Raw genomic sequence first — 16,418 nt, forward strand, 5'->3', positions numbered from 1 at the left:
TTCACAGTACATTCATTTCAATCATAATCAGATTTATATACAGTCTAATGAACATAAGCTAAGAATCGCAATTCTGAAGCATCCATTCACACTCACAGCATTGATAACGTGACACAATATGGTGCCTATTGCAATTAATTTTCCAAATAAGATCTTATGGATTACAAGCAATCATATTAATGATTTACCAACCTCAGATCCAAGTGGTGCTCGCTCTCTCTCTCTCTCTCTCTCTCTCTCTCTATATATATATATATATAGATATAGATATAGATATAGATATACACTCACCTACAGGATTATTAGGAACACCATACTAATACTGTGTTTGACCCCCTTTCGCCTTCAGAACTGCCTTAATTCTACGTGGCATTGATTCAACAAGGTGCTGAAAGCATTCTTTAGAAATGTTGGCCCATATTGATAGGATAGCATCTTGCAGTTGATGGAGATTTGTGGGATGCACATCCAGGGCACGAAGCTCCCGTTCCACCACATCCCAAAGATGCTCTATTGGGTTGAGATCTGGTGACTGTGGGGGCCAGTTTAGTACAGTGAACTCATTGTCATGTTCAAGAAACCAATTTGAAATGATTCAACCTTTGTGACATGGTGCATTATCCTGCTGGAAGTAGCCATCAGAGGATGGGTACATGGTGGTCATAAAGGGATGGACATGGTCAGAAACAATGCTCAGGTAGGCCGTGGCATTTAAACGATGCCCAATTGGCACTAAGGGGCCTAAAGTGTGCCAAGAAAACATCCCCCACACCATTACACCACCACCACCAGCCTGCACAGTGGTAACAAGGCATGATGGATCCATGTTCTCATTCTGTTTACGCCAAATTCTGACTCTACCATCTGAATGTCTCAACAGAAATCGAGACTCATCAGACCAGGCAACATTTTTCCAGTCTTCAACTGTCCAATTTTGGTGAGCTTGTGCAAATTGTAGCCTCTTTTTCCTATTTGTAGTGGAGATGAGTGGTACCCGGTGGGGTCTTCTGCCGTTGTAGCCCATCCGCCTCAAGGTTGTACGTGTTGTGGCTTCACAAATGCTTTGCTGCATACCTCGGTTGTAACGAGTAGTTATTTCAGTCAAAGTTGCTCTTCAATCAGCTTGAATCAGTCGGCCCATTCTCCTCTGACCTCTAGCATCAACAAGGCATTTTCGCCCACAGGACTGCCGCATACTGGATGTTTTTCCCTTTTCACACCATTCTTTGTAAACCCTAGAAATGGTTGTGCGTGAAAATCCCAGTAACTGATCAGATTGTGAAATACTCAGACCGGCCCGTCTGGCACCAACAACCATGCCACGCTCAAAATTGCTTAAATCACCTTTCTTTCCCATTCAGACATTCAGTTTGGAGTTCAGGAGATTGTCTTGACCAGGACCACACCCCTAAATGCATTGAACTGCCATGTGATTGGTTGGTTAGATAATTGCATTAATGAGAAATTGAACAGGTGTTCCTAATAATCCTTTAGGTGAGTGTATATATATAGATATATAGACAGATAGATAGATATGGCTTGGATAGATAGATAGATAGATAGATAGATAGATAGATAGATAGATAGATAGATAGATAGATAGATATAAAATCAATAATAAAATATTACATATGAACCTGTTAAAATAACTATAATTTAGTACTTTTTTCTATTGTGATATTTTCTTCCCTGTTTTCTTTCTGGTCTGTGTGCATCTCGGCAGACCTAAAATAAAAGATGTATTTTTTTCATTAGCATCATTTGAACATGAACCAAATCCAGTCTTTGCAGCATCAGCAGCAGGCAGTGAGGGGGGGAGGCTGACAGTCAGTCCTCAGGTGCAGAGGCTGCTGGGAGTTGTGGACAGTATTGCTAGTGGATTAGCCCAGTTCCTTTCTAAATAGCTGTAGTGTACGCCTATATGTCTGGACATGCCGTCCTGACTTCACCACCCATTATAAGCGTCTGTCACAGCCTCTCTGATTGGTTATTCAAGAGTGAATGCCTCCCTACAACATTATTGCTGGCATAAGAGACGATGAGATTTACAAAACTCACTTTGTCTTTGCTTGGAAATGATCTGTGTGGTCCGGCAGCTCTGTGTTCAGTGTTTCGGGCAGTAGGAAGCAAAGGGCTGCTCCAAATAATGGTGCCACTCCATATATGACCATGGGAATGGACTCGTGATATACCTCCAGCAGTCGGATCAAAGGAGCCACAATGCCAGCCACGCGGGCAGCCATGGAGGACAAACCAACACCGTTCTGCCTGAAACAACCGGATAAACAAATAGCTGGCTACACTTAATCACAAAATACATTTAATTGCCGTTGAAGTGGTGGTTTATCCTTCTTAGTTTAGTGGCTTACTGGTTATGCCCTTTCACACATCGGTTGTCACACATTATTTAAAAGCCCTTTAGAGTTAGTTACATCAGCCTTCATGGACGACCGCAGCACACGTTGGACCCTGTAATGTTTTACGTTTTGATAATTGGCTCAAGATCAAATGGTTAACTAGGCTGAGCCACCTGTGACCCGTATGATACTGCAGAAAGACAAACAAACAAGGAAAACAGGAAACTACTTAGATTATGTGGTTATTATCTAAAAGAAAATTGCTAAACTGCTTATATTAGTATGCAAAGAGAAAGTTTGCTAGAAAAGACCATCCCATCTCCACAACCAGAAGACCGATTATGGAGCATGAATTAACTTCGGACAGACACGAGTCTCCTGCAGAACCGACGCTCACCTCACCACGGTGGGAAACACCTCTGCTGAATACACGTAGCAGATGGAGAAGGAGGAGGCAATGCCGAACTTCCCCAGAACTGCGAGTGCTGTAACAGCGACTGGTATGTCTGGAGGAGAGGAGACAGTAATTACATGATACAAACCACACCAGGACGCCCTGAGGAAGTCATTGAGGGATTGCAGACTGATTTTAATTAAATCTGCAATCATACCAAACCAATAACAAGCATAATTCAACAACAACATACTTATACATTAACTTGGGAGACTACATGGGGACTTGATTCAAGTCTTTAAAATCATGAAAGGCATCGACCACATCAATCCAGAGGAGCTTTTCCAGATCAGCAGGGACACACGCACCCGGGGACACAAATGGAAATTGGGCTTCAAGGCATTCAAGACAGAAAACAGGAGACACTTCTTCACACAGAGGCGTCACAATCTGAACAAACTCTCCAGCGATGTGGCTGAAGCTGAAAACTTGGAAACACTCAAAAATAGACTGGATAGGATCCTTGGATCACTTAGTTATTAATGGACACCAAACAAGCACGATGGGGCGAATGGCCTCCTCTCGTTTGGACACTTTATGTTCTTATTTATATGAATGTTACAATTTTCTGTAAATTACCTGGAGGAACAGCCAGGATAAGGAGACAAGAAATTCCACCAAAGACTAACACAAGGCTCTGACATTTCTTCCTCCCAAATCTCTCAATCATCGGGATACACCCAAGGCGAGCTGGCAGCTCCACAAGGCCAAAGATAAACTGTGTCAAGTAAATATCCAGACCGAAATTTCCAACATTCAGTCCCAGGCCATAGTAGACCAAGCTGTTCACAAACCTGCCATGAAACAATGCACAACACAATCAATCACACATCCGCACAACAAATAATGCAGTGTAGTTCCAATCCTTGGAAACACAATCAAGACCGTGAAAGGACGGGATGTAAAATAAATAAATGGAAATATCATCTTAGCCGTTGTCTAAACTTACCAGACATAGCACATAACAACTGTGACCCTCCTTAGGTAGGGTATTCTAAACAGATCCAACATATTGCCAGTTTTGCATGCAGATTCAGCTTCCATCTTCAGAGAAATGAAATTAGTTTCAAATGGATTGGTTGAACATGCATCTGCTCAGTTAGATATCTCACACACTGGACTGAAAAGATTATACACAACACAGTAGATGATTTGTGTAATTCTGGCTGTTTTGCAAGCATTTATAATCAGTTTAACTTACACAATTGCAAAATAAAACCCACAAAGAAATGCACATAATGATGCCCATTGAGGTAATTCTAGGGCTGTGGAAACAACCACAGTTAGCAGATGTTCTCCAAGGGAGATAAAACATACAGCTCTACATTGAAAACATTCACACTAATACTAAATACTATTTCAAAGCTTCAAAGTCTAGTTCTGACAGAATTTGGCCAATTTTCCCGGAAGCGCATTACCTTGTCAAGCAGAGCTTCCGAAACGGTCCTTTTATTGACTCGGGCCGCTTTTAAAATCAGCTTCTTTGCCGCTTCTGTTTTTCCTTGGGTCAACAGCCACCTGGCAGACTCTGGCAGAACCCTGTCAAGAACATGCCCCACAACCGACATGACGGTGCGTTTCCCTGTTTAACATGCACACTATACACAGTGAGATTTACAGATTAAGGTGTTTCTCTAGCTGAACACAGATGCCAAGGTATCTTTTCTCACGTTCCCACAAGGAGGAACCTTCAAAAACAACAGAGCCAACCGTCCTGCAAATAAGAAGGCGCTAAACTCAAAATACAGTTTAAAATATATGCAGTAACACTTTACAGGTGATCTCCATAATGACAGTATTAACATAGTAAGTACTCAGTAAATGCACCCCAGTTACTCATAAGAAGTGTAATTATGCATTTGTTAACATGTCCTTAACGTGTAAAAAATGGGTCATGCATTATTACTGTTCTTAACTAAGATGTAGTTACCGAGTACCTACTATGTAACTAGGGAGACCTATTGTGAAGTATTAGCATATATACATTTATTTTAAAGGTATTTCCTGGTGTCTCCTGCGATTTAGCTCCTGCTGCATAATGAACTGCATTATTAAATGGACTTCAGGTTTGTTCTTAGTCTCTGACACAATAATCCAATTAAGGACAATTAAGGAATTCTGACGACTCAGGATAATCCGAGAATGATAATCGGGGGTCCACTTTTGTGCGTTTTCACTTTTGTTTTAATACAAATGTCTGTTAGATGCAGTTTGTTTTAACTTGCAGAAACTGGGCCTGCAGCTAGATTTTACTTTGTGAAGAAGACTACAATCCCAGTATCCCTCTCACCAGTAATACACGGCAAACCCAGCAACGGGAGCAGACAGCACGAGCTGCAACGTCCTCCAGTCTCGGATGGCGTACGCGATGCCAGCCAAGAGCATCAGTCCGACCGCAAAGAACCCATGAGAAAAGATGGTGCAGAAAGACCGTTTGGAAATCCCAGACCATTCGGTGCCTGACAATGCCAATTTGTTCAGGAAAATAGTAAAGTGTGTTAATGACAGCCAGCAAGAACAACAAGTATATTTTATTTCTTATGAAAAGGAATGATAAAATAGATGCAACATAAAAATAAAATCATAATTTTAAAGCTGTGAAGTAAAGCATTAAACTTGCACTCTCTCAAAAGAGATTGTTTAGATGCTGTCCTCTAATTGTAGAATATCTGGCAGTGACTGGTAAGCATCTATTTCAACATTTTCCATTCCTAAAGGTACTTAAAAGAAAGTTTCAGGTTAAAAAAGATGTGCTGGTTAACTAATTCCAGAGGTGGATCATTAATAGTCATAACAGAGATTACTTTTGATCAGCAGAAGTGCAGCATACCACAAACGCACCAAAGTGTAAAAAGCAAACAGTAGAAAAGTAGAGAATGGGGAGTCCGTACCTAAAACGAACATGTTAATGGTTAACCCTGATATGGTCATCCCAACCACAAACCTCAGCACAATATATACGTAAATGTTGGGTGAAAAGGCGGTTCCGACACCAAACAGAAACTGCAGCAGGAAGGAGAGCAAAATAACCGACCGGCGACCAAACCTGCAAAGAGGGAAAATTACAATCGCTCAGTTCCGTGTGGGGTTTTCAAAACCTCACATCCACCAATGAACACTAGATTCATTCTATAAAGTGCTACACTGTGTGTGTTTGTGTACAGGAGGTCAAATCAGTCTGGCACACTGGACGTTGGCTATCGGACAGCAGATTATACTGGCTCATTAGTGTACAGTAAACTGGGAATTGAGCCAAGTCAAGGTTTGCGATTCACACAGCGTAACAACAATGTGCTTAGTTTAAAAAAAAAATAAAGCTAACACAAAAAAAGACAATAGATTTAAAACACTACCAACAATCCTTTCAATATTTTGTTTTTCACACTGTCAACTTGGTTCTTTTAAAATTTGAACTTTGCAAACCCAACCTGTGCAGCACATTCAAAACTGCGCAGTTTGTCTAGTATTTACTTGTCTCGTTTCTCTGTGTGCTTTTCTGTGAACTTCAAGAGTGGAGAAAGGGTCCGTTTACTCTCAAACCACAGTGGGAGGAAGTGCATTTAACCAAGCAACAAATATGTGAGCAATTATTTAATAATATTACACATTTCAGATATGACATGTCTACATTTATTTAAGGGGGCATAAATAATAATATGAATATTAATAACAACAACTTTAGTCTTAGAGTTCCTTTACATTATTCCAGGTATAAAACAGTCCCTTGTTGTTATTCATTGCATATGTATATAACTTCCAAGATGTAGTCACATTTAAAAAGAAAAAACAATAACAGTGGGCCACTACAATCCAGATGTGTCAATATCCATTAATACAGGTGTACGTAAGACAGGGAAGACCGATACCTGTCTGCCAGGGGCCCAAAGACCATGGCTCCAACCAGCAGACCGGCCATGTACAAAGACTGAGACACCTCGTTCAGCCCACTGCTGTCACAAACCAGACTAAACTGAAGGGGAAAAGATGAGAAAATCAAGTCCAATAAAAGGATAATTTTTAATATTTGTTAAGCAAATATATAGATGACATTGTTACTGCAGCCTGGTCTTCAGGACAAGATCTTATTGTAGTCTGTGATTCACTTACTATACAGTCTTTAACGGAGGTGTCCGATTGAACAGCGTTAGGTTTCTCTGCCAGGCTCCCTTTCATTCACTCAACAAGAATTGAAAAACGTACAAACCTCAGTCACCAATGTGGATGCAGACTGTGAAGAATGATACACCCATCCATCACTACACCCTGCTGTGCCGTTAAGTCCATAGAGCTTAATGGACTCAATATCCCAGTCAACTGGAGTAAACATTGTACAGGTTTGGTAGGCGCCATGGTCATCTCTGGGGATGGTCAGATTCCACTGCTCTTCTCTGGTCAAGTTGGAGTCCAGATGCAGGATCCAGTCCGTTTTACACTGATGTGGAAAGGTTTGACCAGTGAAGACTTGGCCAAACATATGGAATGCGTTGAATAAGTTGGGAAGGCATATTGCCAAAAGCAAATGTTTCTGAAATGTACCAAATTCCCCAACAGCTGTGAGAATCTCCCCAAAGTAACTCATGACTCTGTACAGTGCTGAACTGTCTCTTTCAAAAGTAGGGGTTCGGTCTCTTAACCAGTGACAAATTAACATATAATTTCACATTAATATTTAATCTGTAACACTTTCACCTTCCCAAGATAATCTTCGAATAGCAGGCTCTTAGAAATTATTCAAAAGATACAGGAGCAAAGTTAACCTCCCATACCACATGCACATAAGGTTTCTTTAGGTTTCCCGATTATTAGACGCCAAGTTTGTGTTCAGGCCAGAGAAGGTTTGCAAAATAAAAACGGTTTTAAATCTTCTTCCGAGCAGATCCGCAGATACTTTGAGGGACGGCGCTGTTAATAACGGCACGTAGATAATCAACCTTCAGACTTTAGACGTATCGGAGGTGATAGCCTGTGCACAAGGGGGGTTGCATCACATTTACAGTCTGGATGAAACTAGGGACTGTGGAGCAAAAACAGAAAAAAAAAAATGAACAGAATGAACCTGAAGTTTAGCTGTCCAAAATAATCCGATTGAGTGGATTCTATTCCAAGCCAATTTAATACTTTCAGTTCTTTGTCAAGATATATTTCAGGCCATAGCCATTGACAGATGATCTGATGTTTCAATTGCACCATTTTTAGTAGCATGCTATTTAATACTAGAAGTGCAAAGTGCAACATTTTAATTACACTTAATTTGCAATTCACATGCCCGTCCATGACTTTTCCTGAATATATGTATTAGATATCCTATATTATATTATACATTAGATATCCTAAAGGCGTTTGAGCTAGGTCCCAAAACCAACAAACCAACCTCCTGCAAACTACACCAGCAGTGGAAGATGTTTTTTTATTTCCCTATGGCTTCTTCCTTCGATCATCTTAAAACCATCCATGATGGACTGAGTTTGAGATCCAGTATGAGCAGGTGGACGAAATAAATTACACAAAAACACAAGCTTGTGCAAACATTTATTATGCATTTGAAAGTACTCCAATACAAATGACACTTCGTAATTATATTTTAAAATGGTAGGTTCAGGTATAACCAGGAGACACAAAATGAAACAAAAACTGGAGTAATGCATTTTAGTTTGATTTATTTGTGTACAGTAGACGGGTTTCTGACTGCTTTTATTCCTATTGAAAAAACAACAAAAGGCCTAGTTGGTGGAGACTATGTCCGTATCACAAACTGATTGCTGCTGTGATGCAGTATTAGTGATGCAATTAGTACAGGATCATCATTACAGAATTTCACTCTGAATGTTCTGAACCTCCTTAGATGCCCAGTTTCCACTTCCACCCGACATTTCTCGTCATGTTATCAGCAATATACTGTTACGGTAGTATCAGTTTGGGCTACATATTACTTTCACATAGACACTTGGAGAATTGAAACTCTGGATGAATAGACTGCAGACTGTCAAGGGATTCAAAAACTTTCCCATTCTGGGCAGACCGCTCAAACATCCCCTTTTTCACTTGCATGTGAAAACAGAAAATCGAATTTCCACTCTGGATTCTCTGCAGAATCCTAATCACTCTTTTCCCAAAGCAACACAAAAAAATTGTTTTGTTTGAACAAAGTCAAATCGCACAGGAGATGTTACAAATTGAAATCAATAACGAACCTCAAAGTTGTTGTTTTTCTCCTGTGATGACCATTTAAAGTAATGAACATTTAAAAGGACATTATTATAAAATCAATCTTAATCAAAATAAATAAGACCTATATACGGGGTTCTGTTAATGTGTCTTGTAAGCTGAAGCAAAGGTGAATATTAACTTGTGTCAAGAGACCAAAACCACCCGTCACACCTCAGAATTAATACAATGCCTCTTGACCTGGACAGAGCATTCAGGTAACTCAAATAAGGCTGTAATGTTATTAAAATTAAGTACTTGAGGTTCTGGTTCAAGTGTTTTCTCCTAGCAGAGCTTCGGCTGAAAACAGATACTGGAAAGGCTGCAGATACTTTAATTAAGGTGCTTGACAACAGTAAAGCACGAATTGCAATATTTCATCCTCTCTCCGTGAACGAGTCTTACAAATGGTTGTGAAGATCCGATCGATTTGTTTTTTGCAATTGCTGTTTTACAAGAAACCCTTCATGACTTTAAACTTGAGACACACTATTAATATGTATTACATTAATTTAGGTTTGGAATAATATCACTCTGGAAACAGTTGATCTAATTGGTCTCGGCTTCAAAAGACACACAGCAGTGAGAGGCAACTGATAAGGTCATACTTTATTGATTAAAAATAATGAGGGAAACATGCACTGAAATCCAAAACCAAAAACCACAAAAGAAAAGAAAAAGAAACTAATAAAAACTGAGATAGTTTACAGCGTTGTGTTATAAACTACAATAAACAAAGTCATATGCCAAGGTAATCCATCGCATTGCTGTTTCTCTTTTAATTACAGGTGATTGATGACAATTAAGGAGAGAGAGAAAACTAAATAATAAAACAAAATCAAAAATCATGCTGTTGGAGTTGCGGTTCAATCCAGAACGCACCATTCTACACTCCGTCCGAAAAGTATGTGAATGTCACGGATAAACACACAGGGGAATGGCACTAAATACATAAGGGTTTGGGTATACTTCAAAAGTGTCGTGTTACCGGCCCCGCAGCAGTAATACTAATTAAATACTACACATGTTCATGCTTTTGTTGTCTGAGCCAAGCCAACATGAAAATGCCCCAGCAACAAAAAATGTGTTTGGAAAACTGGGTAACATTTGCGTTTAAAACGATCTATTAAACACAGTTTAAGGTGTATTTTCTGGTCGGACAATTTTGGCGAATATAATGATCGGAATATCAAAATATGATATAGTGGCATTGTCAGGATTTGTTTTTAATATATATTTATATATATATTGGATTCAAGTACTGTTTTCGGGTAAATTGCTTGGGCATCTATAGTTGAATTTTGTAAAAGAACCTATTTTAAAGAAATTTATATTTAACATTTTCATTTTTTTTGTATTTTTCTGCTGCAAATAACTACCCTATATTTCTCACTGGGCTTTACCATGATTTCACCTTAAACATCATTAACCAATGTACAGAAGATGGCAATTAATTCCTCCCACATGTGAATAGTGAAAATGACTCCACAAGGATAAATAACAGGGGGGAGAGTGCACAGTGTTCGCCCTGGGACGGGTTTGGAGTTTTTATTGAATCGGTGATATTTACAACATGAATCGCTAAAGCAGCACTGCATTGTACCAAACGTAGGATGCAGCTGCTAAGAAGTAGTGCAGGAATATGTTTGCAATGGCATCTTTAGTTATGTTGGCTGAACTGAATAAACAGACCAAACATGTACAATTTAGGGTAGTTTTCATTTAGAAACCGATAAAAAATCGAAGCTGTAACGCTTGAAAGGAAACGCTGAACAAATCTCTTAGACTGGGGTGAGAGGTGCTGCAGCCAGACCTCTGAGACCCGATCGACACTTTGATTTGAGCTCAATTACACACTTGTACCCCATCACATAGAGCAGAAAGTGGCTTTGACACTAGATCAAAATGCAACAGGATACAGGTTTGTACTTTGTTATTTGCAGGGAGATCAATGTTTGGATTTGGTCTAGACCCAAGTTCACTGCTATACAGATAAAGCACAGGCAGGGGTCTATAATCTCAATTGTGAGTATGGACTATTGTACCGGAGCCAAACTGAATCAAAGGGGTACAGGCAGTGTGAACAGTGACAAGATCTCAATCTGATTTTAATGAAAGTTCTCTCCTTGGCCCCTTCAATGACACTATTCTGATGATTTTGAGGGTTTATTTGCGTCTTCTGTAATGTTCAAACTGGTATTAAAAAAATGAACACAATCCAAATCATTTCCTGGTCTTATTCATCCTAAATATCATGTATAGATACTCGATGGCACTGCAAAAACATTTTGCACTCGTGCTCAGCGTGAGAATCCGATGCTGAAAGTGTTCATGCAACATAGTTACATTATGCATGTATTTAAGATGAAATAAGCTTGCTTTTAAACCCTCATTTCAAAAAAAGAACAAACCCTCGGTGACAGAAAGGACAGCAATTTCTAGTGAGCGACACCTGCCGTGGAAGAAAAACAAAAACGCTACAACATAAAAAGGGTTTTGTTATGTTCCTGTTTCCTTACACAGCACTGATTTTTTTTTTCTTCCTAAGATACAAAGGCCAACTGTGAAAACACCCAATATAATAATAATAATAATAATAATAATAATAATAAAAAAAAAAATCAACACCAAACTTTATTATTTACATACTATAGTAAAGTTATTAAATCAAGTATATGCAGTTTTTAATCCTCGTTCGCTAATATGCACTACTTTCATTTTTTTTTTGTTTTCGAAAAATTATTCCAAATCAAAGTCACTGCTAACACCCACATACAAACTAATGCATGAATGATCGCTCATGTGGCTCCAGTTACACGATTAAACTTCATTAAGTGTAATTAACAGAATTCACAAATTCACAGATGTAGAAAGTAGTAATAATCAGAAATGAGAGCACACTGTATAAAGCTGATGTGAGTGTGGAACGATTCAAAGTGTACTTTCTGGAAAAAAAACATGTCAATAAATGGTTATATATGATGTTATTACACAAACCACAAGCTTTTCTGAAATTATCTTCACTCGTGAGTTTGTGAAACGGACCAAGAAACAGCCGATTAAAGGAACAGTCGTAGTGCGCTGAAAGTCGGAAGTGAGTCAGTTTGTACCTGTTGATATTGAAAAAGTGTAGGAGTGTAAAATGACCTGGAAGCTCCTCACTCGGTTCTGAATTCGGTGATGAAACAATCGTGTTTTTCGGTGCCAGTGCATTAAGGAGTGTCTCGCCAGTGTTGGGGCAGGACAGGACAGGTGATCGCACACAAACTGTACCTGTACTGCTCTACAGTAAAATAATAAGCCAGGACCTCGGGGAACAGTCAGTGCGGCGCCATGTCTTCATCCTCAGAGTCCTTACACTGACTGAGGACAGGAGACAGCGGGCCAGCGACAACAGTGGGCGCCCAAATCAAAGCGCACTTACGGGAAAGGCCCGTGAGGTCTTAAAGAAAGGCAGCCTCGCGTTGTCTAGGTGGTTATAGAGGTGAGATGTGAAGGACTGTGAGACGTATCCCCAAATACCTGTATCCCAAAAGCCATTTAGAAAGAAAAGTGAATTAACTGCATTTAATCCCAGCACCCCCCATTCCCAACGGGGAAGCCCTCGGACACGCACTCACGGCAAATGCGTTCAGAGGAGATTATGAAGAAGAAAACAGTTCGATACTGAAAAGGCTGATTTGTGTGTCTAGTCTAACATTGTGGCACAAGTACATTGCCAACCGAAATTCGGTCAGAGAGGCATGAAGCACAGTAACTCAGTTAGACGTCACACCGGCGCTCATCACAATAACATTGGTGTTACTTACTGGTGCCTTGTTATTTAAATATCGTTCGTTAATGGAAAGATTTAAGTTAGATCGACGGTAGGACTTTCAAATTAGGTCTAACTAAAGCTGTCCCAAGTCCCCAAGGTGTGCATCTAAAGGAAAGTTTAATATTAGTAACTGAAACCACATTCAATCTACAATTAAAAGTCATGACTATAGTGGGGACAACCCCCCATTTATTCAGTAGTACTGTTTAAGATAAGGCATTGTTACATTACCAGGACTTGCAGGATTAACGTCGAATTGTGCAAATGCAGGTTTTAAATTAGAAGAAGAAAAGAAAGAAAAAGAAATAATCGCACGGGTGGATGTTGATGATTGCTTCATTCCAAACATACATACACTGTAAACGTTTTAGTGTGATTCCTATAGGCTGCATTTTAAACGCACGGTCCTAGTTACAAAGCGATGTTCGAGTCCTATGGGGTGACGGCATCTTATTTGTCTTTGGCAGTAGTGGTTTCATTAGGCCAATGAAAGTAGAGAATACGCACAAGTGTGCACTTCGGTTTGTTTCTCTTGTTTAGGCAAGTCAGGTCCCTGGTGGTTCGTACTACAGTTTAACTAATGCTGAGCTGTGCAAATCCCATAAGTTTAACATCGTCTGGAATTTCAGAGCCTTCGACTCCGGAAGCCTAGGAACACAAAAAAGAAAGAACGAAAGAAAAAGAGAGAAAAAGAGAGGTGTAAAGTTGTTTTGGCATCAAAGATAAACAGCGTATAGTAAAAGTACACGCATCAATTCCATTCAACAAACATTTCAACACACAATTAGTACTTTGCCAACACTAAATCAAACACAGTAGTTTTAGTTCAGATAAAAGTGACAACACGTTATAAACTTACCAGTTTGAAAGTAACAGACCGGTTAGTCTGAGGCTCATCGACTATTTTCTGCAAATTAGCAGCAACTATAATGAAAAGAAGATTTTTTTCCTCAGTGTTAAATAATTGACATGGGACAGGGTGACTTGTCACAAAAGAAAACAAGGAAAATCCACATTCCCCACGAGCATGGCAGGTTTTAATAGAATATACTGTAAATGGATGAAATAACATTATATTTCAACCAACTTTCATTTACTTTTCATTGGAAACACCTTTCTGATGTTGACATTATATATTGCATATTCTCTGTCTAATGGGGAATGTAACTTTTATTATATTCTTTATATTGTTAGTGGTTTCATGTTGCTAATTCTGTTTTATCTATAAAGCAATCATTAGTTTGTACTTTTTCCTTTCTGGGGGCTACTTTAATTATTAATTTCTTGGAGTTGTGTACAGCTATTGTCTTTGGGTTATTTAATTCTGCAAAATCAGTACAAAACAGGTTGTGTGTTTTGGGGCACAGATATTTGATTGAGGACTTAAAACGATGGCTTTGATCACATCTGCTGCCTGAGGTTTGCTGAACAGCAGTTAAGGTTGCTATCCTTTTGATCAGTGCCACAGTTTTCAATGCCATCAAACAACTACAACAGTAATAAACAAACTCAGGCCTAAGATAATCATACATGTGGTAATTCAACTTGTACATTTGTATTTTAACAATGTGTAGTCACCTCTGATCAGTTAAGATTACAACCTCGAGTCTGTTTTTTGTAATAAAATTGTTACTTCTTTACCCACGTGTTCTGAGAATTTCTGACACCTCAACATCAGCTGAGCATCATCACTCACGAATGGTATATTCTCCGCCTGGCGTTACTCTTGGGTTACCTACCTATAACTACGTCCCGTCCATCAACCAGCCCAGCGGAAACCAGCTCTTGTGAAACGCCGTCGGCCGTGTCTGAAGGGCAACAGATTGCAATTGTAGATCAGGGCCAACTTTCATCACAACTGACCTTTCGGAGCACACTAGCACGATACGTGTCGAGTACAAAGAAACCAAACCCAGCACACCGCCTGCGCTGAGGCATGCAACTGAATAACAGATAACCTTCTCTGACCGCCTGTCTGAGCGGCCTGTCCTCTACTCCACTGACAGTCCTGTCCGGTCCACTGTAGTCCGAGGACATGACTGTGTGCGTGAGAGCCTGATCAGGACACACCGTGTGTGCTTTTCTACAATGGCTGCACAAGTGTGTACTTTCTTGTAATCTTTACCTCTCGTTATTTCAGCAGCCACCCACTGTGTCAACTTACCTCTTCCAGGCATGAATTCAAATCGTATGTCATTCAATTCCTTCTTTAAATTCCTGAAAGAATGGAGACGAGAAAAAACAAAACGTGGATCGTCGATAGGAAATGCATTGAACGTAAACAGTTCACCTTTTTTTACGATCCATAACAATCGTTAACCAAGCAGAACTACAAGTATCTGTATTGCTATACAGTACGGGTAATAACTGAGGTTTACTACACAAAGGAAATGTGTGAATTTTACACACAGTGACAATCCTAGCTGGAAGAGAGAGATCAGTATCTATCCAGGCTGTACTGCTGTCCTGCAGGCTACACAGGAGATGCAACATTAAATCCTTTTTAATTAAATTCTAAATAATATTAATATATTACATTACTACATTCTCCAGTTGAAGGGGATTGGGCCACAATGTACTTAACCAGGAAGAAACCTGAATTAAACTGCAATGTATATGAGCTATTCACTCAGAGATAATGAAGATAAGCTCAGACGCCACAAACCGCCAGCCCAGCGCTCAGTCTGAGACCACAGGGATGAGCAAAAGCAGACAGGTTTTCATCAGGACTGGACAGAGTATGTGGACGTATATTTTAAAAAGTGGCAGATCATGCCAATAGGCAGAGAGGAGACCTACCTTAACCTTAATACCAAACTAATGGGAGATTTTGTGGTGTCGTATGCAGGTACAGCAGCCGGGACCTGTAATTAAAGGACGTAATTAAAGCCAACAAATATAATTTCTCATGTGGAAAACAATGATGGAGTGTTTCATGAGAAGAGACAAAGAAAACAATTCTCTCTCTCTCAAAAAGACATCAGGTATTTGTTCTCTCCTCTAAATTCCTTTAAAAATGTTTATTGCCCCGGTGTTTGAAATTTGCCTACACTGGTTGTGTCATTTTGAACATCTCTTCTCAACTGGGACAGACTTTCCACAACACAGGCTGAGAATAAAGTAATGCAAATAATAATCACTTGCTCCAAGGAGAGACACACATAACAAGGCAGTGGTTAGGCATGGTTAGGTGCCCAGTCAAAAATGAAATTACAACAGATGTCAAAAGCATAAACATCAAATATGAAAGTGAATATACCATTTATCGTCACAGACACTGCAGTTAATATCTGGGCCTTTTTTAATTTTAATAAGGTGGCAGACGGCATCTCCCAAGGTTTGTTATTCTATACGTCGGTTATTATATCTGCCTTCACCAGACACGGGACACACACCTGGATTAACTGTCCCTATTCCGAAGATAGCAGGTCTAAACAAAATCTCTTTATGACAGTCTTCTTTTATTCTTTGTTTGTAATACACAGTAGAAAAGAAGATCTCTCTGTAAACTTTCTTGGGGAAAAAGCATCTTTTCCCATTTTTATTTGTGTGCCTGAGGCGAGTCAGACTTGAAGCCTACACCCAG

General features: G+C 39.6%; 2 protein-coding genes across 4 annotated transcripts in view; both read right to left on the reverse strand.

The window, feature by feature from the left end:
* Positions 1 to 839: 839 nt before the first annotated feature.
* Positions 840 to 7,763, reverse strand: slc22a13b (solute carrier family 22 member 13b). The gene is made up of 10 exons (XM_066716779.1): positions 7,016 to 7,763; positions 6,678 to 6,781; positions 5,703 to 5,857; positions 5,102 to 5,270; positions 4,230 to 4,350; positions 3,761 to 3,855; positions 3,391 to 3,605; positions 2,755 to 2,863; positions 2,059 to 2,268; positions 840 to 1,725 (listed from the first exon to the last, which is right to left on the reverse strand). Exons 1-10 carry the CDS (start codon positions 7,460 to 7,462, stop codon positions 1,650 to 1,652), a joined length of 1,701 nt encoding a protein of 566 aa, XP_066572876.1. The 5' UTR covers positions 7,463 to 7,763; the 3' UTR covers positions 840 to 1,649.
* Positions 7,764 to 9,606: 1,843 nt separating this feature from the next.
* Positions 9,607 to 16,418, reverse strand: part of oxsr1b (oxidative stress responsive kinase 1b) — a 76,796-nt gene continuing 69,984 nt past the window's right edge. For all 3 annotated transcript variants that reach the window (XM_066716805.1, XM_066716798.1, XM_066716791.1), the window contains 5 exons: positions 15,632 to 15,696; positions 14,997 to 15,049; positions 14,572 to 14,640; positions 13,692 to 13,756; positions 9,607 to 13,480 (listed from right to left, as the gene is read on the reverse strand). In XM_066716805.1, coding sequence (XP_066572902.1) covers positions 13,406 to 13,480; positions 13,692 to 13,756; positions 14,572 to 14,640; positions 14,997 to 15,049; positions 15,632 to 15,696 — 327 coding nt within the window. In that variant the 3' untranslated portion in view covers positions 9,607 to 13,405. The remainder of the gene's footprint in view (positions 13,481 to 13,691; positions 13,757 to 14,571; positions 14,641 to 14,996; positions 15,050 to 15,631; positions 15,697 to 16,418) is intronic.

Source organism: Amia ocellicauda, chromosome 2, assembly GCF_036373705.1.
Source record: "Amia ocellicauda isolate fAmiCal2 chromosome 2, fAmiCal2.hap1, whole genome shotgun sequence".
Taxonomy (NCBI): domain Eukaryota; kingdom Metazoa; phylum Chordata; class Actinopteri; order Amiiformes; family Amiidae; genus Amia; species Amia ocellicauda.